The 25,413-nt window shown below is 39.6% G+C and overlaps 1 protein-coding gene across 5 annotated transcripts in view; it reads right to left on the reverse strand.

Moving 5' to 3' along the window:
- Positions 1-25,413, reverse strand: part of ptpn11b (protein tyrosine phosphatase non-receptor type 11b) — a 133,105-nt gene that overhangs the window by 27,156 nt on the left and 80,536 nt on the right. For all 5 annotated transcript variants that reach the window (XM_041206346.1, XM_041206345.1, XM_041206344.1 and 2 more), the window contains exons 3-6: positions 11,866-12,060; positions 6,550-6,742; positions 3,072-3,188; positions 424-537 (exon numbers count right to left, since the gene is read on the reverse strand). In XM_041206346.1, the coding sequence (XP_041062280.1) occupies positions 424-537; positions 3,072-3,188; positions 6,550-6,742; positions 11,866-12,060 (619 nt within the window). The remainder of the gene's footprint in view (positions 1-423; positions 538-3,071; positions 3,189-6,549; positions 6,743-11,865; positions 12,061-25,413) is intronic.

Genomic DNA, 25,413 nt, shown 5'->3' on the forward strand with positions numbered 1-25,413 from the left:
TAGTGATTGATAGACATCAATCTTTTGCAACCTGAACTAAAGAAGCATCAAAATATCTTTAAGCAGGTTAAAATGAGACATGGCACTAAACAAAGTTGGGAAACTATCTATATATATATATATATGTTTTATTGTAATGGGGTGGACAGGTTACATGGGGAGGTCAGAGACTTGTGTACCTCAGTAAGCTGTGGATGCTCAGCCTTTGAGTATATTCAAGGCAGAGGTCAATAGATTTTTGGGTACTAAAGCTATTAAGGGATATGGGACAAGGTACAATTGAGGTAGATTAGCCATGATCTTATTGAATAGCAGAGCAAGCTCAAAGGGCCAAATGGTCTATCTAGCTCCTACTTCTTGTGTTCTTATGCCAGCTTGTGGTGTTTTCTGTATTAAAAAATATACATATATAACCTTACTTACCTCAAACTCTTCCCAAAAGCCTTGCTTGGCTTTTTCTGTATTATCTGCTGTTTTATTGAGTTCCTTCACTCGATTCTCTATGTTTGCAGCATTTATTCTTGTAGCATTAAATGGCTGTGAAAAAAGGTTGTTCCATTAAAATGACAAACTTTTCAGTTAATTCAAATGAACAGGCAATATCAAACAGAAATAGCTAAATTAAAGTGTACCATAGCGTTCACTGAATAGAAAATTAAAACAGCAGTTGTTTCTTGTGTTACTTTGAGGGAGAACTTCAACTCTCAGCCATGCATTTTTCCAGAATAGAAGCATTAATCTCTGAATTTTGCATCTGAACAACGCCAGAGTCATGTAGGAATGTGTACTGACTTGGGTGACTTCTAATATGTGCTATATATAGGAATTTGCAAAGATGTTCTTTTAAACAATGTATATTAAAGGTAAAAGTATCACTGTTGTTGTTCCTTAGTGCACACTAGGAGAAAATAACGTGAAACTAAACATTGCCAGCCCATGGTTTTCTGTTAATTAATAAAAATGGATAGAAATTTCATGGGCTGGAAGTGCACAATTTTTCTGTGCTTCTCCAACATTCTTTGAACTAGTGCAACTATAAAAATAATTTTAAAAATATGCCCTTCAAAAATTGAATTGCATGCTACAGAATCTTTGCTATACTAATTAGGCATCGCTGTACAAAAGAAAATGTTATTGTCTTGGTACCCCATTAATGATTAGGATGAGGGCATCTTTTGCAAACTGTCCAAGTTTATTCATGCTTAAATTAGGGGACAGAAAATAATAAATAAGACACAATGTAACCAATTTCTAAAGGATTTGGATGTTTTAGGTAAATAGATGGTAGGCGCAATTTAATGTGAATATTTTAAATAATTAGTATATGAACAGGGGGCCATAAGGAACATGTATTAAGTTCAATAGACATAAGTTTGCTGATCAAGAAAAGATGATTAGGAATGATTGTGAATAAATCTATATAACTTCCAGCCCTGTATCTGGCTGCAGTAAAGGAAAAGAATAAGCTTTAAAAATGATTATATTAGCAGACTAAGTTATGTGACATAGTAGCTGTAACTGGTACTGTGCACCAAGTTATTTAGAAATATTTAACTACAAAAGAAACTGAGGCACATGATGAGAAGGTTGATAGAAAGGAGCTGAAATGGATCAAAACTGTTTGTTCTTGTTGATTCTGTGGACTTTATCCAGTTCCTAAAAATCCTTATGGTCTTACACCTTCCAAGCCCAATGATATATGGCACTTGCAACTAAGTTTATTTTTTAAAAAGGCAGTAATTTTGAAAACACTGATCAAAATAATAACTGATTGGTAGGAACATTAACTTGCAACAAAGTCACATTTGTTCGCCTTCCCTGAAGCACAAGGAAAGTCCATGTACTTGGTGGGTGTTTTTTTTTTATAAATAGTATTACAGATTTCACATTTTTAGCTGTTACAAACATTCAGAAATTTTCATTCAAATCACAGCTAGGGAGATAGTCAAATTCGCAATGAACGACAGTTTCCTAGTGTAGATTCTGATGATAAAAGGTCACTTACCAAGTTTTTGGGAAATCGTATAAAGGATTAAGATACTGATAATGACAAGCCAAGACTTATAGTCACAGACTTCAGGAGGAATTAAGACAGTCTGATGTAAAAGGCAGTCACTTAGCAGATGAAATTTAACATAGAAACGTGCAGCGATACATTTTGGCAGGAAGAATGAGCAGGAGTAATACAAAAAACATGCAATTTTAAAACGGGTGCAGGAACAGAGACACCCAAGGGTGAATAGTATACAAATCTTTGAAGGTGACAGGGCAAGTTGAGAAAGCTGTTAAAAAAGCATTTGTGATCCTTAGCTTTATTAGTAGAGGACAAAGATACAAAGGAGTTATGCCACACCTTTGTAAAACACTGGCTTAGCCTTAGCTGGAGTACTTTGAACAATTCTGGACACTACACTTTGGGAAGGATATCAAGCCTAAGAGAGGCAGAACAGATTTGCTATAAATGGTATCTGAAATGAGGGACTTTAGTTATGCAGAGATGGTTAAGAGGAGATTTGATACAGGTGTTTAACATTGTTAATGGTTGTGGTAATGAAATAAGAAGAAACTGTTTCCAGTAGCAGAGGGATAACGAGAGGATACTACAGAATTAAGGTGAATGGCAAAAGAACCAAAGGCAACATGACAGAATATTTTATTTTTAAATATAGTGAGTTGTTAAGATCTGGAATATGTTGCCTGGAAGGGTGGGTGGAAGCAAATCCAACAAAAGAGAAAACATTTACAGGACTATTGGGAAAGAGTGAGGAAGCAGACAAGCTGGATAGCTTTACCAAAATGCAGGAACAGGCAATGATGGACTGAATGGCTTCCTGTGCTGCATCATTCAATGATCCTATGATAATAGATGCACACACGCTTTGATATTACAACAATAATAATAATATTTGAATCCAACACCCCAGGTTCTTGTGTTACAAATGAAAAATATTAAAATATAAATGGTGCATGTGTCAGATTCCCTTTTTGTGCCTTATCAAAAATAAGTTAACACCATGGAAAAGTATCCAGGAAGTAAATAAACCTACCTCTTAAAAGAACAAATGCTATACCTGTTTAAGATGGACGACAATTCCAGAAACTTCTACCATTGGGTTTTTTTTGTAGTGCTCCACCAGGTCAGTAAGTGTGTCAAATCTTTCACCTCCACCAACATCATACCTCCCATCCTACATCAATACAAAAAGCAGACTGATTAAATTCTCAGATGGCTTGAAAATATAGAATATCAATATGTCGAGAAGTTTGGAGCCCAATATACTCTGTCTAAGATTTTAAGGAGAGGTTTATTGTAAATTTAATATTGAGGAACTGGTTGTATATACATGGGCTTTCAAAGTTCAGTAAGGCCCAAAAACAGGGCTGGAAATCATGATGCACAATTAACCCAAGCCCATGCCTTCTGATGCCGGTAGCATGCAAACTTTGGGCTGTCTGTCCATTACAATGACCATAATGTGCATCCAGCGCTAAGTGCACTAATGGATGGCTGCACGCCCTAGCATGGGGGCAAAATTGAGAGGCTGGCATCACTTAAAGCTAGCCTGCATTGTTTAAAGCCAGCCTCCATTTCTTAAAGGGGAAGGGCATTTTGATTGCAGCAGGTGCTGCAAGTGGCTGTGGAAGAGCATCTGAGCAGGAAAAGTACTGAAAGATCCTCAAGGTAGAGAGTGTGCTCCAAAGTTCTCCAATGCAGCACTGGAGGCTTGGTGCAGGAGGTGATGAATATGAAGAGAGATCCTATATCCAAACATCCTCCAGTTAGACACTGCAAAGGAAAGGGAACAGATATCCATTGTGGTTAATGTCCACAGGGTAGCCCTGAGGGGCCGAATGCAGTACCGCAGTTCAATGGCTTCATAGAGATGGTCGAATGAATGATTGCATCTTCAAATGCCATATCCTTATAAATGAGCAATTAACTTCTCATATTCACCCCCCAACAATCTCTGGTTCTGCTGTTTTCAGTATTTTTTGGGGAGGAGACATTGATAATGTCAGACAGTTGGTTTTCATGAGTCATTGACTGGATTGTCAGTGATAGTCAAATTTATTTTACTTGTTGAATCAAGGGAATGCCTCAAATTCTATAATTTCTCTAGACTGTAACAGTTACAGGAAAGTAAATGATGGATAGTAAACCAATTTCAGTGTACTGATAACTTACATGAACTGCTTGGAAACTTACTCTCTCAGTTTCAGATTTTATCACCATGACCTTCAGTCAGAAACCCTTTACTGTATTACAGCACAACTATTCTCTGTAGATTTCTTTCATCATAACTATAATGATTAATATTCTCCTTAAGCGAGCAGTGGCTTTAAAGTAATTCATAATCCTCAAGAAAATGTTCATTCTTTTTTTTATTCATTCACAGGGTGTGGGCTTCACTGGCTGGGCCAGCATTTATTGCCCATCCCTAGCTGCCCTTGAGAAGGTGGTGGGGAGCTGTCTTCTTGAACCGCTACAGTCCATGTGGTGTAGGTACACGAATGGTACTGAACATTGTGAAATCAGCAGCAAACATTCCCACTTCTGGCCTTATGATGGAAGGAAGGTCATTGATGAAGCAGCTGAAGGTGGTTGGGCCCAGGACACTACCTTGAGGAACTCCTGCAACAACTACAGCCATCTTCCTTCGTGCTAGATATAACGCCAGCCAACAGAGAGTTTTCCCCCGATTCCCAGTGATCCAGTTTTATTAGGGCTCCTTGATTGCACAATAGATCAAACGTGGCGTTGATGTCAAGGGCAGTCACTCTCACCTCACCTTGGAAGTTCAGCTCTCTTGTCCATGTTTGAACCAAGGCTGTAACAAGGTCAAGAGCTGAGTGGCCCTGGCGGAACCCAAACTGGGCATCAGTGAGCAGGTTATTGCTAAGCAAGTGCTGCTTGATAGCACTGTTGATGACCCCTTCCATTACTTTACTGATGATTGAGAGTAGACTGATGGGGCAGTAATTGGCTGCATTGGATTTATCCTGCTTTTTATATACAGGACATACCTGAGCAATTTTCCTCTCACTCTGCTCCTCTCCCTTTCTTAGTTAGAAATTTACATACTGCTAATATCACTTCTGCACTCTTCTGAGCTAAATTTAAACCATTACAAAGGAAGACATTTGTAAAAGAATAATTTATGGGAATACTTACTTCCAGATTAAGCCAGACACTTTATTGATATTAATTGTAATTTCCTTTCTAAAAGCTTCCTTCAAGGACCATTGTTATATTCCGTTTTTGCTGATAAATGCTGGAAATCAATGAACTGAAGTAAAAGAACTAGGGAGAATACTTTGGAACATTGCTGTGTTTTTTCAGTGTGATCAGTTTTTTGTTCCATTTTTACCCCTTTTCTCCAGAGGCGCAAGCTATTGATGGGTACTGATTGATAGGTGTCAGACATTTTGTGGGTAATTTACCCGTGGTCATTCTTCTTGTGCGAATCCAAAAAATGTCACCAAGCTATTGGATAATAGGGGCATTAAAACCGAGCAACTTTTTTCATTGACATGAAGCCACAAGCTCTTTCCATCAGCAGCCTTGGTGTAGCTGATAGTCATGTCTAATTTTTTTTCTAACCCCTATTCTGAACAACTAACTCAACATGAGCCAGCGATTAAATCTGGGGCTTTCCTAAACCCTTCCAAACCAAGTAGTACACTAAACAAATGGAGGAATCAGGTGAGCCAAGAGAAATCTTTATTTATATTGTCTTTTAGGGAAGAATTTTCGGGTTGGCGAGTGGGGGCGGAGCCCGCTCGCTGACACATAAAATGACGCGCGGTGACATCGGTCGGGCACCCCGACGTCACCGTGCATCATTTAGATTTTCACTTTGGTGGGCACGCAGCCCCCACCGAACTATCAAAGGCCTATTAAGGCCATTTAAGTATCTATTAAAACAATAACCTGAGCTGCCCGTCCAACCTTAAGGTTGGTGGGCAGGCGAAGAGGCCAGGTGGCCTTCACATTTCTCATGAAACCTCATCCACAGCAGGATGAGGTTTCGTGAAGGGTTTATTAATTAAATAAAAAATTTTCAAACATTTGTTAAACAGGTCCCAGCTCATTATGACATTGTCACATGAGGGGACGTGTAAATAATTTTTTTCTGACTTTAATAAAAACCTACATTCTGAACTTAATCTCCCTGAGGCAGCTCTGTGCCTCAGGAAGATTTCTGTGCTCTTTCACGCGCATGCCTTAATTGGCCAGCTCGCATAAAATGGCAGTGCCCCGATTGGGGGGCGCCAATCCTGTTCATGCCCACTCCTGCACAACCCCCCCCCCAATGGGGGGCAATTTTTGCCCTTAATTTTCATCAAGTATATGCTTTGTCGTCATCATAATATTATTAAGCTCTAAGGCTTGAATTTTACGCTAGTAAGTAGGCTCCAATTGGCAAATCATTTATTTGAAACAGATCTTCCTACATTTCAAAGCACATTTTATTAGCTAAAAAGAAAGCAAATTTAAAATTTCCATGATTCAGTATTAAAAATTTGTAACCAATCCGATCAACCCACCTGATTCCGAATCATCACATGTGTTACTCTTGGTTTACGATCTCCATTTTCAACCTTTTCTTCATTAGTTAACACAGATAGAACAAAATCCCCTGGTTTACTGAGACTTTCACGGACCAGGAAACTTCCAGGTTTTCCTTTATCTGTCAGAAGTTTTTCAGCATCTTTACCTGATAGATGTCCATGGTACCACCTGAAAAGGGACGATATTAACAATTATAACAGGCTTCCTGCACCTTTCCCATTCACTATAAATTAATTACTTGTGAACAGAGATATCATTTATTATTAATGTAGAACTTTCCTCTTCAGAGGGGCATTTTTGACCTAAGGAAGTAATTAAAGTGACACGTGAGTAATTTCAGCAAAATAAGCACTAATAGTGTCGCTTGTGACAGCTAACCACCATTGTATCTAGAAATCTTCAAAAACATTAAAAGCAGTGCTGCAGTTCCTGTGGTAATCAATGTGATGACCATGAAACTGTTTTTGGAGCAAGCTGTCCCTTCATGTTCCAGGGAGTGAATCAATTCTAAAAGGTTTCTTAAGATCATGCACCTCGAGACACGAGTGCAGCATAAAATGTGCAGGGCAAGCATCAAGCTTGGGGTGAAGCCTGGGCCATCAATGTTGGAGGTCTTCCTCCTGAAATCAGCAAGATTCTGGGTGGCAGAAAGCAACTACTTGTGTCCCATGGGAATGGTCTCTGACACCAAGGTGTCAGGTGCGGGAAGCCAAAGAATTCATTGCAAGCCCTAGAGGAGTGGTTCATCCTGGTCCACCCTACTCCCACCTGGGGGAGAGACTGAGAGAGAGAGTGTGGGAGAAGGGGGTGTGAGTGAGTGAGTGAGTGAGTGAGTGAGTGAGTGAGTGAGAGAGAGAGAGAGAGAAAGAGAGATTGAGAGAAGGGTGGGGGGGGAGACGTTCCTTTTAAAAAATTACTTTCTTGGAACTCTTCTTCGACAACATTGTATAAAACTGAAAACATAAATGGTGAGGTTCAGTATTAACATTGCCATTATGTTGCAGGGTAGTTTGCCACCCAGCCAATTTTACTGTCCATTGACGTCAATATGTGCAAGGTGTAATAAAAAAAAATGCTAGAAAATCTCAGGAGGTCTGGCAGCATCTGTGGAGAGAGAAACAGAGTTAAAGTTTTGCATCACTATGACTATTCTTTAGAGCTGTGATCATTAACACTAGAAAGGAAGAGAAAAAATTTCTTGTTAAGGCATCGGATGAGATGAAGGATAAAACGAAACTGGGGATAAGGGTAGCTTTGAGATAGGATGAGTCGGTGCTGCTGGAGAGAAAGGTCGAGCGTGTACATATGGCGGTGCATGGCACCAAATGCAGGTCTCAGGATGTGGCGAGATCAGCAGTCTGAGGAACGTTGTATGTCCTGGAGATACCTGTAATCTTGGATGGATTTGAAACATGAGGGATGGAACTTCAGTTGGAATCCACGTGAGGTAAGTTGGAGACTGAGACAGTCACTGAGGAAGGAAATATGTCTGTGAATGTGAGTTTTAGTAAACACCTTGTCAAACACCAGGAGGAAAATGGAAAGCAATGAAGGTCAGCAGGGTGAAAGAGGCAAATGGAAATCCTGTCAGAGAGAAGAGGAGCAGTACTTTTTCAAGTTTCAAGTAGGAATTCCTGGAACAGAAATGGCAGTGAATTAAACACTAAGATGAAATCAAAATACTGCCGATGCTGGAAATCTGAAATAAAAATGAAGAATGCTGGAAAAGCTCAGCAGGCCTGGCAGCATCTGTGAAGAGAGAAAGAGAGTTAACGTTTCAAGTCCGTATGACTCTTCTTCAGAGCTGTGCAAAGTGTAAAATGGGCAGCTGATACGATCCCATTATCTTCTCAATGGTGGGTCGGGTTAAATTTACCCTCTAACATATTTATTATTCATTGTTTGCTGACTTGGTAGACATTAATGAGAATACTTTGTTCAAGACATAAAGCAAATAGTTAATGATGGTTGGAAATAAAACACATCTATAAATACCTATTTTCAGCCACCAAACACTAAAAACTTTAAACTTAGCAAAAACATAAAAGGTGGAAGAGAGAAAAAAAACAGAAGTCAAAGACAGTGCCCCTTTAAAATCTGCCTTGTTAATAGTGCTTCTCTTTAGCTCATTACATTGCTGACAGCTCAATCCTCAGCTAAAAAAACAGGAAATCATATTATGAAGACCTCTAGGCATCTGCAGTGGTTGAGTTATTGGTGAAAGTCTCTCTCGATATATGAAGTGAGAGCCCTTTATATGCAAATGGGTGCCTGAGCACTGAGCATTTTTTAGGCTTAAAGTCCATTCGCAAATCTTGTGTCTCCACTCATGTTCTGCTTGACAGTTGTGTCAGCAAGCTACATTGTAAATGTTATTCTATAATGATTATTTACAAAATGACATGATGACAAACCCATGGCCATAAATGCCAATTGTTCATATTCTTTGCTCAATGCTTCGTAAAAATCAGTTACAAGGTTAGCTATGAATCTGTGGGTGAAATTCAACTTTGGTGGATGTGCAAAACAGGTGATGATGGATCACCCACCCATTACACATCCCATAATGCCAAAATGAAAAAAGTCTCTCTCTCTCCTGCAAGATGCATCAGCCATTTGATGAAAACATGCTGTGACTGTGTCCTGACATTACAGTAATCCTCTGTGGCTATCTGAAATGACCCAGTTCCATATAGGTGAGTGCAGTCATTGCTTTCATAGTTATGTACAAAGCAGCGTGGATATATGATTGTGGCTGCATTTGTTCATGCAATCAGTGGCAGGGCTCCCCTAATGCCTCTTTGGTGAAGTGCGCTGTACTAATAGCATTTTGGGTTTTTATCTACTTATATTGCGAGGGTTGATAGTATATATATTTATTATGATGCAAAAGGTATTACAATATGGGACAGGCTGGAGAGGCTTTTCATAACCATCATTTTTGTACATATGTTTGTAAGTGTTTTCTCACTAAGATACATAATGCTTCATCTGCTCTTCAGAAGTCTTTATTGTAAGAGGGTCAAAATCTCTTGGTAGTATCATGCTCACACCCAGGTAGTCAGAAGTAAGTTGAAGGTTCCAGCACTATTCCTATCGTTAACCAACTTGTAGATAATTCTGACTAAGTATTATTTCTTCCTAGCTTTCAACTGCTCTAGTTTCTGTGTTAAATCAGGGAAACTGACCTTGAAGCAGAAACAAAAAATGCTGGAAAAACTCAGCAGGTCTGACAGCATCTGTGGAGAGAAAGACAGTTAACGTTTTGAGTCTGTATGACTTCTCTGCAGAGCTCTGAAGAACAGCCGTATGGACTTGAAATGTTAACTCTGCCTTTCTCTCCACAGATGCTGTCAGGTCTGCTGACTTTTTCCAGCATTTTTTGTTTCTGCCTCAGATTTCTAGCATCCGCAGTATTTTGCCTTTAACTGACCTTGAAGTTTGGAGTTTCAAATTTTCTGCCTGATTCTACTTCAATTTCAATTCCACCGACAGTTATCATTGCATTTAACTCTTTCCTGGATGTTTTATTAATTTTTATAAGCAAATTTGATATTTGCTGGAGCCAAAAAATTGGGCACACAGAGTGTGATCCCTGCACCTATAGGCTCTAGATGCATGTTATTCAGCCTTAGACCTCATTCTCGTTGATCCAGCAATTTGCAGACATCTAATGCACATCCTATAGTATTAATGATCCTCCTGGCTCCACGTTTTTCCAAATTTGTTTTTTGGTGGCAACCTACAGTGGCCTCTATAAAGGGCAGCTTGTTAGGCCACGTGTAGGCCTGGTTTCATGAATGCAGCCGGTGCTGGCTGCTTCAGAGCAAATCAATTTTGCAAAGGAAGCATTAAACAGAACTCAGACACCTTATTCGCATATACAAAAGGAAAAACGCCCATTTCAGGCATGGGTTCTAGATGGCTTTTTTCCCCTATCCCCACTATGACGGGCAGCACACTTCTGGCTCATAATGACCCTGCCATATTGGAAGCTTAGCTGCCAAGTAAGCAGCCAAGCAATAGGCTTAGCACCATTGGATTTTGAGGCTGGTTTCTCTAACAAGGATGCGTCAACATCTTGAGTGAGAAATTTGAATTTTTTGCTCTTCTGAGCCACATTAACCATTGCATTTAGTGGTTGTCAGCACACTTGAGTATGTCTAGGACCTATTTTTCCTAAGACCATGTGCATCATACATTCTATATGCTGCCTACTTTACCCGCAATATTTTGCATCTGAATACACAGCAAGATCATGCCACACAACGTCAGATACAAACTATTCCTGCCTCTCTGGGGTTTATATGATCGGGGTGGGGAGGAAATGGTGATGGCATGGGGTGGTTTGAAGACAATTGATTAAAAAATCCCCCTGCATAGTTTCAATGCATCAACCAGTGGCTAGGTTGCCAATTATATTCACGTTGTTAAGTATATCATTTCCATGGGTAAGCTATTACTTAATTATTCCTAACTACTTTCCTGACCTTGGCTACACTGCATATGGATTCTAGATCAATTTCCTGGTGTTTATATTTCTTTGGGATTCTCTGATCCCTTGGCTGAGATTATCATTAAATTCACGAATAGCACCCTAAGTGATCATGGGTGATAACTGTAGACCTGAGTTGGTGGTGAACCTCTCTTGCTTCTATCTCATATCTTCAGAAACGAGAAGAAACAAAAATATATTTGCTCCATCAACTCTCAAGAAGCTCGACACCATCTAGGACAAAGCAGCCCACTTGATTGACACACCAGCCACCACATTAAATATACTCCCTCTGCCAATGGCATACAGTAGCTGCAGTATGTTCCATCTACAACATGCACTGCAGCAATACTTCTTCAACAGCACCTTCAAAACTTGTGACCTCTGCTGCCCAGAAGAACAAGGACAGCAGCCACATGGGAACACAACAAACTTCAAGTTCCCCTCCAAATCGCACACTATCCTAAATTGGAAATGTACTGCCATTCCTTTATCACTGGGTCAAAATCCTGGAGCTCTCTAACTACCAGTGCTATGAGAGCATCTACACCACACAGACTGCAAAGTTCCAGAAGGATGCTCACCACCACCTTCTGAAGGGAAATTAGGGATAGGCAATGAATGATGGCCTTGGCAGCAACACCTACTTCTAGGAACAAATAAAAAATACAAAAGGGTAACTCAGAATACTTACTGCAATTCATTCTAGGAAGAACAATGGCAAAGATCTTAAATAGATTGCCTGCCAATTCTATCAAGCAGAAGGGCTGAGAGGCACAGGCAGAGAAAGAAATACCTTTCAGATGTTGGATCTTGGCAGTTCAGAGGATACTTCAGTTCAATTATGTCTCCATTCTTCTCTCGTAGGAGACCTTGTTGCTCTGTGTAATACTGAACCAATTCTGCCAATGTTGCAAATTTTTCTCCTCCATATAGGTCATAAAAGTCTCCTGTATTCTGGATCTTGATATGTGTTACTTCTTCATTTCGCCTGAGAAAATAAGGGTAGATAAAGACAGAGGAAAACAAATTAAACTACAACTGAGAAAACAGGTACAATCCATCTAAGAGTCAGTCAATTACTTATTGGAGTTAAGGTTATTCAGTACCGTACCAGCTCAATACTGTAAAATTGCCAAAATTATCTTCAGAATATTATTGGTCCATTTTAAATATGGTTCATGCTATATGTAGAATAAGCTTTACAATGAACACATCATAAAGTCTTCTTCTGTACTGAGTTTCTAGTTTAAATTGCATAATGTAAACTTCAAAGTAGTCCCATATTTCAGTTTTGTTATGTCTGTTACACAAATACAGAAGTAGAACTGTGTATTTTGCACAAATTGCATTTTTCTGCTAACTCTCTGAAGCTGCATGTTGATTAATGTATCCAGGTCTTTGAATGCACAGTCGTACCTGTAAGTGATCATCGTTATTGTATTAGGAACACACAAGAGTTAAGGCACTATTGTGTATGAGTTGGTGTAAAATAAGATGAAGCTGGAAACGACTGTGTGAAATCTGACCAATATATGGCATTAATGCTTTATATTTTCATCTTAAAATAAAACATTTTTCAGGAGCATCTTGCAAAGCATTTATAAAAGCACTGTCTGTGAGTAGGTCATATCAGAGTATAATAGATTAAAAATGGATATTCAAAAGAGTATCACTTCTCTGCAGAGATGACATTGCAGTGCAGACAATCATCTGAAAACGTGTAAGCAAGTTTTTTTTAAAAAAACGAAGTCATTTTTTTTCCTGAATAGAACAAGCAAATAACTAGCTTGTGTTGAAAGTTCTCATGTAGAAATCTTTAAAGCATTTGAACTCACTATTAGAAACTAAGTATGGAAGCACAAACATTTTGTGAAAATTTTGCAAGAGAAATGGAAGGAAAATGACAGATTTAGACATAAAGACAGACAAATGCATAGAAGAGCTCAACAAGTAGTTGTTTTCCCATAGCTACCCCGGTATAAGAAAAAAAGCAGTACCAGTTTTATACTTCTGGAACCAATATATTTTTAATGAAAGTATAAAAATGAAGTTCATAATAATTGGCTACCTAATAATTATTCTGGATGACCAATTGAAAGTGTCTAATCCTTACTTTCATCATTATGGTGCCCAGTTATGCCTTGAGCTTTGACTTTTGCCTTCAGAATCAAAACCAACAGGCTCAGTTAAGCTAATGCAAATTATGTTTACAGTATAAAAGCAGACTGGCCAGATGCTGCATACAACCTTTAAGTACTTTGGAGCTTGAGGCTTGGTAATGTTCCATAGTAAGAGCTCAGAACCCAATAATATCATGTGACATCATTATCTGGTATCTTGCACAGAGTGGTGAACAAGGCAAGTACTTAACTCAAGACTGGATTATCACACTTGTGGTTGTCTCATTTCTTATAAATCCAACCACTCGCCCCCACGCATCCTCTTGGTATCTCGTATAAAATAGAGGAAAAAGATAGTATAACCTACACTTAGTTCAATTCAATTTTATTAACCATTTTCAGGGTGGAATAAAAGAAAGTGCCTTTTTTCTGATCTTGAATAGTCACAAGAACTGCACACATTTCAATGAAGCTTGAAGATGCTGGATATGCTCAACATGATTTAATCTTGAATCTACATCATCACTTTCTGAATTTTATTTCAAATCAACATTCAAACATATTTTTCTTCTTTCCCCCGAACTGTGCAAAGGAGCCTTCACCTCATTTGTTTTTCCAGTTAACCGCATGCTTTCAATGTGAGCTGTGGCTCAGTGGGTAGCACTCTCGCCTCTGAGTCAAGGGGTTGTGGGTACAAGTCTCACTCCAGCGCTTAAACACAAAAATCTAGGCTGACATTCCAGCGTAGTAATGAGGGAGTGCTGCACTTTCAGAGGCACCGCCTTTCAAATGAAATGTTAAACAGTGCCCCTATCTACTTCTCAAGTGAATGTAAAAGACCCCTTGAAACCATTTTGAATGAGAGGAGGGGAGTTATTCCCGGTGTCTTGGACTAATATTTATCCCTCAATCAACATCAGAAAAAACAGATTATCTGGTCATCATCACATTGCTATTTTGGGAACTTGTCATGTGCAAAGTGACTGTTGCGTCTCCTGCATTACAACTGTGTACATTTCAAAAGTGCCTCATTGGTTCTAAAGCACATCTGGATGTCCCGAGGTCACAATAGGTGTGCAAGTCTTTCTCTCCTTACTGAGGTTAATTTAGGTTTCCAAGCTTTCCTGATTGAATACAATCATCTGAACAGAAATGAGCAACTCTCGTCTGTATTTTTGTTCTTTCCAGTTAATATCAGTGTCAGATTTGCATAATTAAGAGATCCAAAGTATGAATCAGGCTGCTGCACAGTCTGCTCAAGGGAAGGCCCCTTTCAAAATGTTGGCTGCCAAATTGTCAGCCCTGACAGGGCAGTAAGTCTACAAACACTCGATACCATGTGCTTAGCCAGCAACATGTTTTCCCAGAACCAGGTAGATTTGGGTCAGTTCAAAGCTGTGGGGCCCAACGGTTTACAACGTAGCAACTCAGGACTACATGACTGCAGCAGTCCATTGGTGTCATACTAGTAGATCGGGCATAATACTCCTAGATTTGCTTTTGCCTTAATGTGAAGCCAACTTTTAATAATGATCTGCTTTATATATTGTCCCCTTAGCAAAGTTTTATTAGTAAATGGTATTACCCATCATAATTCTATTTTTGTAGAAGTCAGTCACAGGCACTCACTATGTTAAGTATTGAAATACAAACTGAATAATCAGTTTTAAGGGGTTGCCACACAATCAGACAACATTTCATGCATTCATTTTTAAGTTTTCCTAATGTGAGTAACTAATGCTGCCTTTTGTATTGCAGATACTGAACTCAGTATCCGGGAAGCTCGGGACAGGACATATGCCGGATTTGGGGATTTTACATGATTTTGGGTCCTAGGCCTAGCATGTACTTATAATACATAAAATTAAGTATGAAAAATAAAGAATCAAAGGGTTTCATTCAAATTGCCAACCAGGAAGCCAGCTTAGAATGGAGCCAATTTTCAGGTCCTTCCAGATTTTGGGATACCAGATAAGAGATCCAGTAACGGTATTGTATTATTTCAAGACGTGTCATATTTTGGGATTCTGATATTGTGTAGATCACCAACCGCCAACTTTTCAGGTCAATAATACAGGCCAGCTATCAAATTCTGGAGCCAAGAAAATAAAGTTTCAAATGATGACTTTCAAATGAGGATCTAGATGTGAGCCTGTGCATGTGCTGTAGTCCGTTTGTTGCTGTGGAATACACTCTGCAATATAAATAGGATGGATTCCATAATATCTGAATCCCAAAGTATTACATATCCCACAGTAATGCTTCCACTGGAAAATACACTCTTTTAGGTGGTTTGGTGCTTCTGCATGATGCATCACCTCATTCACCAAAATCCAGGAACTCCCTCCCTAACAGCACTGTGGATGTACCTACACCACATGGATTGCAGCAAATCAAGAAGGGCAGCTCACCACCACCAGTATAAGTATAGGAACAGAAGAATAGAGCAAGTGAATGTGTGGCTGGAGAGATGGTGCAGGAGGGAGGGCTTTAGATTCCTGGGGCATTGGGACTGTTTGGGGGAATTGGGACCTGTACAAGTTGGACAGGTTACATCTGAACAGTAACAGGACCAACATCCTCATGGGGAGGTTTGCTAATACTGTTGGGGTGGATTCAAACTAAATTGGCATGGGGGTGGGATCCTGAAAAGTAGTTCAGAGGGGAGAGAAGGGGAGATGGAATTGGAAGTTAAAATGCTAGAGAGTGAGTCTGGAAGGCAGAGGAAACATAGGCTAGATAAGAAAGAAGTGAGTTTAGAAAGGCTAAATGGAACATATTTTAACACAAGGAGCCGGAGAAATAAGACAGACGAGCTGAGGGCACAGATAGACACGTGGGAGTTTGATATCATAGCTATGACCAAGAGTTGGCTAAAAGAAGGACAGGATTGGCAACTCAACATTCCTGGTTATAGGGTATTCAGACGAGATAGAGAGAGGGAGAGAAGTGGAGGGGGAAGAGGGGGGGTCGCAATATTGATCAAGAAATCAATTATAGCAATTAGGAGGGATGATATCTTGAAAAGATCATCAAATAAGGCCATATGGGTAGAAGTAAAAACCACAAATGGGGCAAACATGCTGTTGGGTGTGTACTATAGGCCCTCAAACAGTCATGGAGGGATAGGGAATTAAATATGTAACCAAATTTCAGAGAAGTGCAAGAATAATAATGCAGTATTAATAGGGGATTTTAACTACCCAAATATTAACTGGGATAGTTTTAGTGTGCAAGGTAGGGAAGGAGCGAAATTCTTAAATTGCAACCAGGAGAATTTTTTAGCCAGTATGTAGAAAGCCCAAAGGAGAAGGCAGTTCTGGACCTAATATTTGGAAATGAGCCTGAGCAGGTGAAAGGCATATCAGGAGGGGAGCATTTTGGAGATGGTGACCTTAACTCAGTTAGATTTAGGATAGTTATGGAAAAGGATAAGGTTGGGCTGGGAATTAAAGTTATAAACTGGGGAAAGGCTAATTTTACTAAGATGAGATATGATTGGGTCCAAGTGGACTGGGAGCAGCTACTTGCAGATAAAACTGTGTCGAAGCAGTGGGAGGCAGTCAAGGAGGAAATAGCAAGAATACAGGGCAAATATATTCCTGTAAACAAAGTCCAAGAACTCTGGATGTCAAGGAACATAAAGGTTAGGATTAAGAAGAGATGTTTATAGCAGACACCGAGGGCTCAATATGACAGAGTCCCTACAGGACTTATAAAAAGTGCAGGGGGGAACTTAAAAAAGAAATTAAGAAAGCTAAGAGTTCACAAGAAAGCATTGGTGGGTAGAATAAAGGAAAACCCAAAGGGGTTTTTTAAATATATAAAGAGCAAGAGAATAACTAGGGAAAGAGTAGGGCCAATTAGGCACTATGGAGGTAATGTGTGTGTGGACACAGAAGACGTGGGTACAGTCCTCAATGAATACTTTGTGTCGGTCTTCACAATGGAAAAGGACGATGCAGGTATAAACATCAGGGTGGAGGACTGTGGAATATTAGAGGAAATTAACAGAGAGAGGAGGTACTAACGGGTATAGCAGCCTTAAAAGTGGACAAATCCACAGGCCCAGATGAGATGCATCCCAGGCTGTTGAGGGAGGCAAGGGAAAAGATATCAGGGGCCCTGGCAGTAATTTTCAAATCCTCTCTGGCCACAGGTGAGGTGCCAGAGGACTGGAGGGCTGCTACAGTTGCCCCATTATTAAAAAGGGAGGGACGGATAGACCAGGGAATTACAGGCCAGTCATTCTAACCTCGGTGGTGATGAAGTTACTAGAAAGGATTCTGAGGGACAGAATATATCTGCACTTGGAGAGACATTGATTAATCAGGGATAGTCAGCATGGATTTGTTAAGGGAAGGTCATGTTTGACGAATTTGATTGAATTTTTTGAGGAGGTAACCAGGAGTGTTGATGAGGGTAATGCTTTTGATGTGGTCTACATGGACTTTAGCAAGGCTTTTGATAAGGTCCCTCATGGAAGACTGATCAAGAAAGTAAGAGCCAATGGGATCCAAGGCAAAGTGGCACGTAGGATCCAAAATTGCCTGAGAGGCAGGAAGCAGAGGGTGATGGTAGAGGGATGTTTCTATGACTGGAAGTCTGTTTCCAGTGAGGTTCTACAGGGCTCAGTTCTGGGGCCCTTGCTGTTTGTGGTGTATATAAATGATTTGGACTTAAGTGTAGGGGATATGAAGAAGTTGTTCATGGATGACACCAAAATTGGTAGGGTGGTAAATAGTATGCATATCCAAAGATCCCTGAAGGTAGCAGGAGGATAGCAATGGACTGGTCAGGTGGGCAGAGCAGTGGCAAATGGAATTCAACCTGCAAAAATGTGTGAGGTAGTGCACTTGGGGTGGGCTAACAAGGTAATGGATTACACTATGGATGATAGGACCCTGGAAAGTACTGAAGATCAAAGGGACATGGATGTGCATATCCACAGATCCCTGAAGGTAGCAGGGCAGGTAGATAAGGTCGTATGGGCATATGGGATACTTGCCTTTGTTAGCCGAGGCATAGAATACAAGAGTAAGAAGGTTATGCTGGAACTGTATAAAATGCTGGTTAGGCCACAACTGGTGTACTGTGTGCAGATCTGGTCACCACATTATATGAAGGATGCGATTGCACTGGAGGGGGTGCAAAGGAGATTTACCAGGATGCTGCCTGGGCTGGAGGGTCTGAGCTATGAGGAAAGATTGGATAGGCTGGGATTGTTTTCCTTGGGGCAGCAAAGGTTGAAAGGGGACCTGATAGAGATGTATAAGATTATGAGTGGCATAGATAGAGTGGATAGGAAGGACTTTTACCTTAAATCTATGCCCCTAGTTATTGGCCCCTCTACTAATGAAAGAGGTAGAAAGCTAAGAGGGGAGTTGAGGAGAGCTTTTTTCACCCAGGAGGATGATGGTGGGAGTCTGGAACTCATTGCCTGAAAGGGTGGTTGAGTGAGAAACTCTTGTAACATTTAAGTAGTATTTATATATTCACTTGGGTTGCTATAGCCTCCAGGGCTATGGGCCAGCACTGGAAAACTGGATTAGTGCAGTCAGATCTTTGTTAACCAGCACAGACACAATGGGCCGAATGGCCCCCTTCTGTGCTATAAATGTTTATGAGTCGATAAAGTCAGGGCTTTGACATCTGAAGCACTGAAAGTTAAATATGCCACAATTCTAGAGAAGTTGTATTTGTATAAATGATTATCCCATGTATAGCAAATAGGTCTGAGCAATATAGGAGAAAAGTTAATTTATTGGATCAACCTTAGTAGATTAATTTAGGCCTGAATTAATTTTTGTTTTTCTCAATCCATTTCAATGATTACTGATGATTGATATTAACTAGGCTCCAGACTGCTGACTCTCAACTGAAGATAATTAAGCACTTTTAACACTCGTTTCAGTAATACCCTCAAGCCACGGTCTGTGAAAAGAATGTCAATACTCGTTGGTTAGCATGAGGAATTCTACCCCTGTCATTCCTAAATCTGATGCTATTTTAGAAGTTGTTAAAATGAGATTCCTGGTTGGGGGGGGCGGTGGAATGCTTTCAATCTGCATTTGAAAGTGGGTGGGGCAGGGTACCTCAGTGCCTACCTGAAAGCATAAGTGAAAGAATACACAGTCATATTGAAGAGTGCAAGGCCAAGATTTTTAGACTGTGTCATGGGAGTCCTTATGCAGGAGTTCAGGAGGAAGAAATATTTTTGACTGATAGGGAAAAAGGTACCAAGGCAAATAGTCCCGTTAAAATTATGCTGAGGACCTCGCAACAGTGCTGGAAAAAAAACAATGATTTGACCTGAGTTATTATGGTAAAACTCCTACTAACACCTCGCTTAGTCTTTGTTCAGCCCTGCCCTAGCACTCAAGCCTTTCCCCAATCCCCAACTGCTTCTCCTCAAAGGACAGCAACACATTGCCAAACCTCCTTCTGCTGCCACTTCTACACTTTGCACCTGCACTGCCCCCACAATTACTTCTCCCGCTTCTCCACAACTACTTTTCTATCATGGGCAATGAGAACAATACCATTCTGTTTGAACAATATCAGAACCCTTCAATAGGTCACACAGTAACACACTCCCTTTTTTCTTCCAAAGTGAACAGTCCTCTACAGGATCACGATCCCTGATTCACATCTTTGCAAGTACCAGCTTAGAAATTAACAGCCCATGTAGCGAGTCAGTTAAAAGGACTTCTTCTTCAATTCTTCTTCCGGTGGTGGTGAATGCAGCTCATAACCTACTTGGTAGGTATTTGAAACTTGAGCTATGTTAACTCCTGGACTTCATTTGAATATCCCTAGCCAAAATGGGTAGTAAGAGGCAGCCAACTGGTTTCAAGCAAGTCAGAATCACTGGGTGTGAAGATCTTCCAAGGGGCATCTTATATGTGGAAAGAGAAGGGAGCCAAGGTACAGACTTTCTTTATAGAGCCCAGCAAAACACTCCTGTTCCTCTCGAGGAGGAAACTTTTTGACTTACTTCACTTTGCTGGCAGGTTTTGCTTGGTGATTTGTCTTCAGTGGCAGTAGGCCAGGAAAATGTCATTGGCAATCTAATGAAATCATAGGGCCTTGATATGAATGGATTAATGTACCCTGTGCCTGAATCAGATGGGTACCTTGACTGGCTAAGAAATGGGCCTAGTTATGATAGCAGGCAGCAATCAAGTGGGAATGAAGCAGTAATTCTTCGTACAGGCAACTGACCTGCATACACCCCATTTCCACAGTCAAAGTGATTTAAAACTCTCATAACAGTTGACCCATAAACTGTGCCAGGGTTTTGTTTTCCTTCATGAGCCATTTATCCCGAATTATATTCTCATGTTTGTTCACCATATATTCTCACTTTCTCATCACCCAGTAAAGAAACTCTTTCTAACCTTCGTAATTATTTGTGCAATTATCTTAAACTCATGACTTCTCTCGTTTCATCTCACTAAAACAATTTACATTGTCATAACTTTGAAAGTCTTTATCAGCTTTCCTCCAGTAAAACAGCTCCAACTTCTCATGTTTCCTTGCATTACTGCAACCCCTAATCCCTGGTGACATCCTCGGGAATTTACAGTTTACATTTCCCATTACCTTTATTTCCTTCTTAAATGGAGGTGCCTGAAACTGTACACAATGCCCCAAGTGTGGCCTAGCTAAAATTCTGTACAAATCAACAGGATCTCCTTGCAAATGAAAAATCCATCATTTGTTTATAAAGCCAGGTTGGTAAAATAATTTGGCATTTACATTATACAGAGGTAAATATACCTCATAAACACAATCATAAACATTTATGAATATTTTGTCCCAAATGCTAGAAATCACCCTTATACTGTGATATCTGCATGTCTGAAACACAACAGCATATGTCAAAATGGTTGACATAGTATCCAAATATTTAGCTTAAATGTGTTCTATAGTTCAAACAGATTAAGAGCATGAGAGAAAACTGCCAGTGAACAGCTTGCATGCCTTAACATTCGTGCTTCAGAGGTTCCTCACCAAAACATTCATTTGTTTACATGCCACAGCCTATGAAAGAATATTACTACATGTGGCCCCCTTTTAAGTTGAAAAGCAGCATAACAATACCATAAAGGTGCCATGGATTAAAACATTTTTAACTGAGAGCCTTACGATTGACCAATCCAGCATAGCTTCTGATATAAATGGGTGATAAATTGGTTTGGGTGCATAAAGCAGAAGAGACTGGTCCAAGGTTCACCCAAAATTGGTCCTCACACTTTTTTTTAATATTTTGAGTAGCTGCCAGCTTGCCTCTCAGATCTCCTCCCATTCCAGGCTGCCTGCCTTGTCTGTAGAAGTGCTAAGAGGCAGACAGTGGTATTTTCTATAAAAAGAAACTTACCATTTTGGTGGTGGCCTCCAACTACCCCTTTAAAGGATCATTTATTAGACTGAATGCACACCCGGTGATCCTGAGCCCAGTAGGCCCAATGCTTGCACTGCTCAGGCAAATACATTTCTCGGATAGGTCTAAAAACAGATACCAGGCCCTTTATTAGCATATTTGAAGAGTCAAATGCCTGCTTTAGGCACACTCTCAGGATGCCCAACCCAATATTCATTGGATAGATTTCCAATTTTGTTTGTAATGAAAGGTTAGCCCTCTAAATTGGACTTCCATTCCCCCATTTTCCACCCAGAAATTGGGTAACAAAATTCAATCTTACTCCAGTGTGTCATTTGCAGGCTCCATCAAGTAATGATAGAATATATTCTCTTTAAAACATGACCTTCACTAAAGCCCACAACTGTGTAAGCTGTATTTAAACTGCCCAGAGTTACTTATCGGTTTTGAGAAAAGATTAGAAATAATCTTCACATTTGATTTTATCAGGATTATAAATGGAAAACCTCACCACTATAGGATGAAGAACTGATCCTTACTTGATAATACTTGCATTGGAAGTAGTTCAGAGAAGGGCTGATTCCTGGAATGAGGACTTTGTGTATGAGGAAAGGTTGAGCAGGTTGGGCCTATACACATTGGAGTTAAGAATGAGAGGTGACCTTATCGACACATAAGATTCCGAGAGGCTTGACAGGGTAGATGCTGAAAGGATGTTTCCTCTCCTAGGGGAATCTAGAACTATGGATCTCCCATTTAAGATAGAAATAAGGAGGAATTTCTTCTCTTAGAAGGTTGTTAGTGTTTAGAATTCTCTTTCGCATAGAGCAGTAGGGACTGAGTCATTGAACATATTCAAGGTTGAGTTAGACAGGTTTTTGTTTGACAAGGGAATCAAGGGTTATGGGGGGTTTAGGCAGGAAAGTGGAGTTAAAGGCCACAATCAGATCAGCCACGATATTACTAAGTGGCAGAGCAGGCTCGAGGGCTGAATGGCCTACATCTGCTCCTATGTCTTATGTTCTTTCAGGAAGAGTATTCACTAATCCTTAGTGTTAACTGCTGGTATTGCAAGCTATAGTTTCCTTTTTAAAATAATAATTTTAGCACAAGGATACAGTAAACATGCTGACCAGTGTCAGCTATGGCTCAGTGGATAGCACTCCTGGCTGAGTTAGAAGGTTGTGGGTTAAAGTTCCACCCACACTACTATAGTCCAGGCTGACACTTCAGTGCAATACTAAGAGAGATGAGGTGCTGTTGGAGGTGGCGTCTTTCGGATGAGATGTTAAACTGAGGCCTCATCAGCTCTCTCAGATTGATGTAAAGGATTCCACGGTATGATTTTAAAGAAAAACAGGGTGGGTTATCCTTGATGTCCAGGTCATTTTTTAAACATCACTGGAAAAAAAGTCATTATTGCATGACTATTTGTAGGTGCTTGGTACGTGCAAATTGGCTGCTCTGTTTCCTACATTACAACAGCAATTTCACTTCAATAGTACTTCATTGGCCAAGAAGTGCTTTGGGAGGTCATAATAAGTGCTATATAAATGCAGGGTTTTTAAAAAATATTCATTCATGGGATGTGGGTGTCACTGGAGAGGTCAACATTTATTGCCCATCCTCAACTGTCACTGTTCAGAGGGCATTTTAAGAGTCAACCACATTGCCGTGGGTCTGGAGTCACATGTAGACCAGACTAGGTAAGGCTGGCAGATTTCCTTCCTTAAAGGGTATTAGTGAACCAAATGGGTTTTAACAACAATTGACAATGGTTTCATGGTCATTATCAGACTCTTAATTCCAGATTTTTTTTAAAATTGAATTCAAATTTCACCATCTGCCAGGTGGGATTTGAACCCAGGTCCCCAGAGCTTTACCCTGGGTCTCTGGAATACCAGTCTAGTGACAATACCACTACTTCTTTCTTTTATGGAGAGTTTAACTAATAAATGCTTCAAAACACATGGGTTTAACCACTGTAATCTTCAGTTGCTTTCAGTAACTACATTATTAACTGTTGCTTTTTAATATGTTTCCACAAATTAAGTAAATTTAGTGGTGAGATATGCAAAAATGAAGTACAATTTCTTTCAATAACCACTGCATGCATATATATATAGATATATAGATATATATAGATATATAGATATATATAGATATATAGATATATATAGATATATAGATATATATATATATAAATAAAATATATTTTTTATATAGTCCTGCACCAAGTCCTGTACCTATCTTTCAATCCAAAAAAAATGTATATGATATATCAACTAGAATACTACCAAATGAAAGTGGAGAAGAGTCATATTCAACTCGAACGTTGACTCTGTTTCTCTCTCCATGGGTGCTGCCAGGCCAGCTGAGTATTTCCAGCACTAGATTTTCATAGATAGAAATGTTTTATTGACAAACATTTCAATTCTATTTATCCTGAATTTTTTTAAACAATATAGACTCCAATTAATTAAAAATATTGAAGATCCTTAGGTAAAAATTATACAAAATGTCATCTTTTTAAAAATTGTTTGTCATTTACTCATTTCCGCCACCCACACATGAAGTTGATCTGCAAGAGATGCTATGAACAAAATGACAGATATCATCATCGTTTCCTTCATTAACAGTAAACAAAAATACTGAAGTAAGGAGATTTTTGCAAAACAGTAAAATGACGATAGGACAGTACAGAATAGCAGAAACTGGGTTTAAGCTTACAATTTCTCACATGGTAACATTTTTCTGATTCAGCCGGGTCATCACAGGGAGATCTTAGTATTTGATTATAAATAATTTTTAATTACATTATTCTTCAGTCAAACAATTCTGAGGATTGAAACAGCTAAAAAATTTTGTTTTCAGATAGTACATAAGCATTTTTTCCTCCTATTATTTCCACTAATTTTTCCCCCTCATCTGAAATTACTAATCCCTTATCCTGAGACTGTGCCCCCATGTTCTAGATTCCCCAGCTAGGGGAAAGTAACCTCTCAGTGTCTACCTTTTCGAGCCCTTTCTGAATCCTGTACTTTTGAATGAGGTCACCTTTCCTTCTTCTAAACTCCAGTAAGGAGGTCCAAATTAGTCAGCAGAGGAATAGGCATGTAAATTTTTTTTACTTGCTTATTGTTCAACATTTTGGCATAACAGATAATATACTTGCTGCTTTGCTCACGGAAGCAGTCATTATAAAAGTCTACTAATGATCAAATTTTGCAGGAGTTAAAAACCATATCAGAGTGAAAGGATTTATTTCTGCAGATGGTTTAAGTCTCCACATAAAGCAATCTTAGGACTCATGGTCAAAGGTTTCTGGATTACTAAGAGATTCTAATATAAACCTAGCTTCCCTCTGATATAAAGTAGCTTTAAAAAAGCTACCTCTAATGTAAGCACTTCTGCACAATTAAAGGTTCAGCTGTTCAGACAGTGTTTTGCAAGTGACTTTATTTTGGTTCATAAAACCATGCTATAAACAATATTATTGGTACAATGGCGTAACTCACATCCGACAGAAATTAACATATTTTAACATGAAATGGCACAATACGGTTTTCCAAACTTGCTTGGCCACCCACAATTAAGTTTCTAAAGTTATTTTAGAAATTTCCCCACTGAGCTGATAAATTAACTCAATACCATTTTTATGTGGAGTAACCCTTCAGCTTAGTAATAGCAATCCCATCTGAATTCTCTTGATGCGTCCAAGCCCCACACCAGACAGCGAGTGAAGGCTAGAACTTGGACAATCGGGGAGAAGGGAGTGTTGAAAAGTGCAGGCAGGGGGCAGGGAGGGGTTGCATCTGGCAGTGGCTTGCATCCT

This window comes from Carcharodon carcharias, chromosome 15 (assembly GCF_017639515.1).
Source record: "Carcharodon carcharias isolate sCarCar2 chromosome 15, sCarCar2.pri, whole genome shotgun sequence".
In the NCBI taxonomy this organism is placed as follows: domain Eukaryota; kingdom Metazoa; phylum Chordata; class Chondrichthyes; order Lamniformes; family Lamnidae; genus Carcharodon; species Carcharodon carcharias.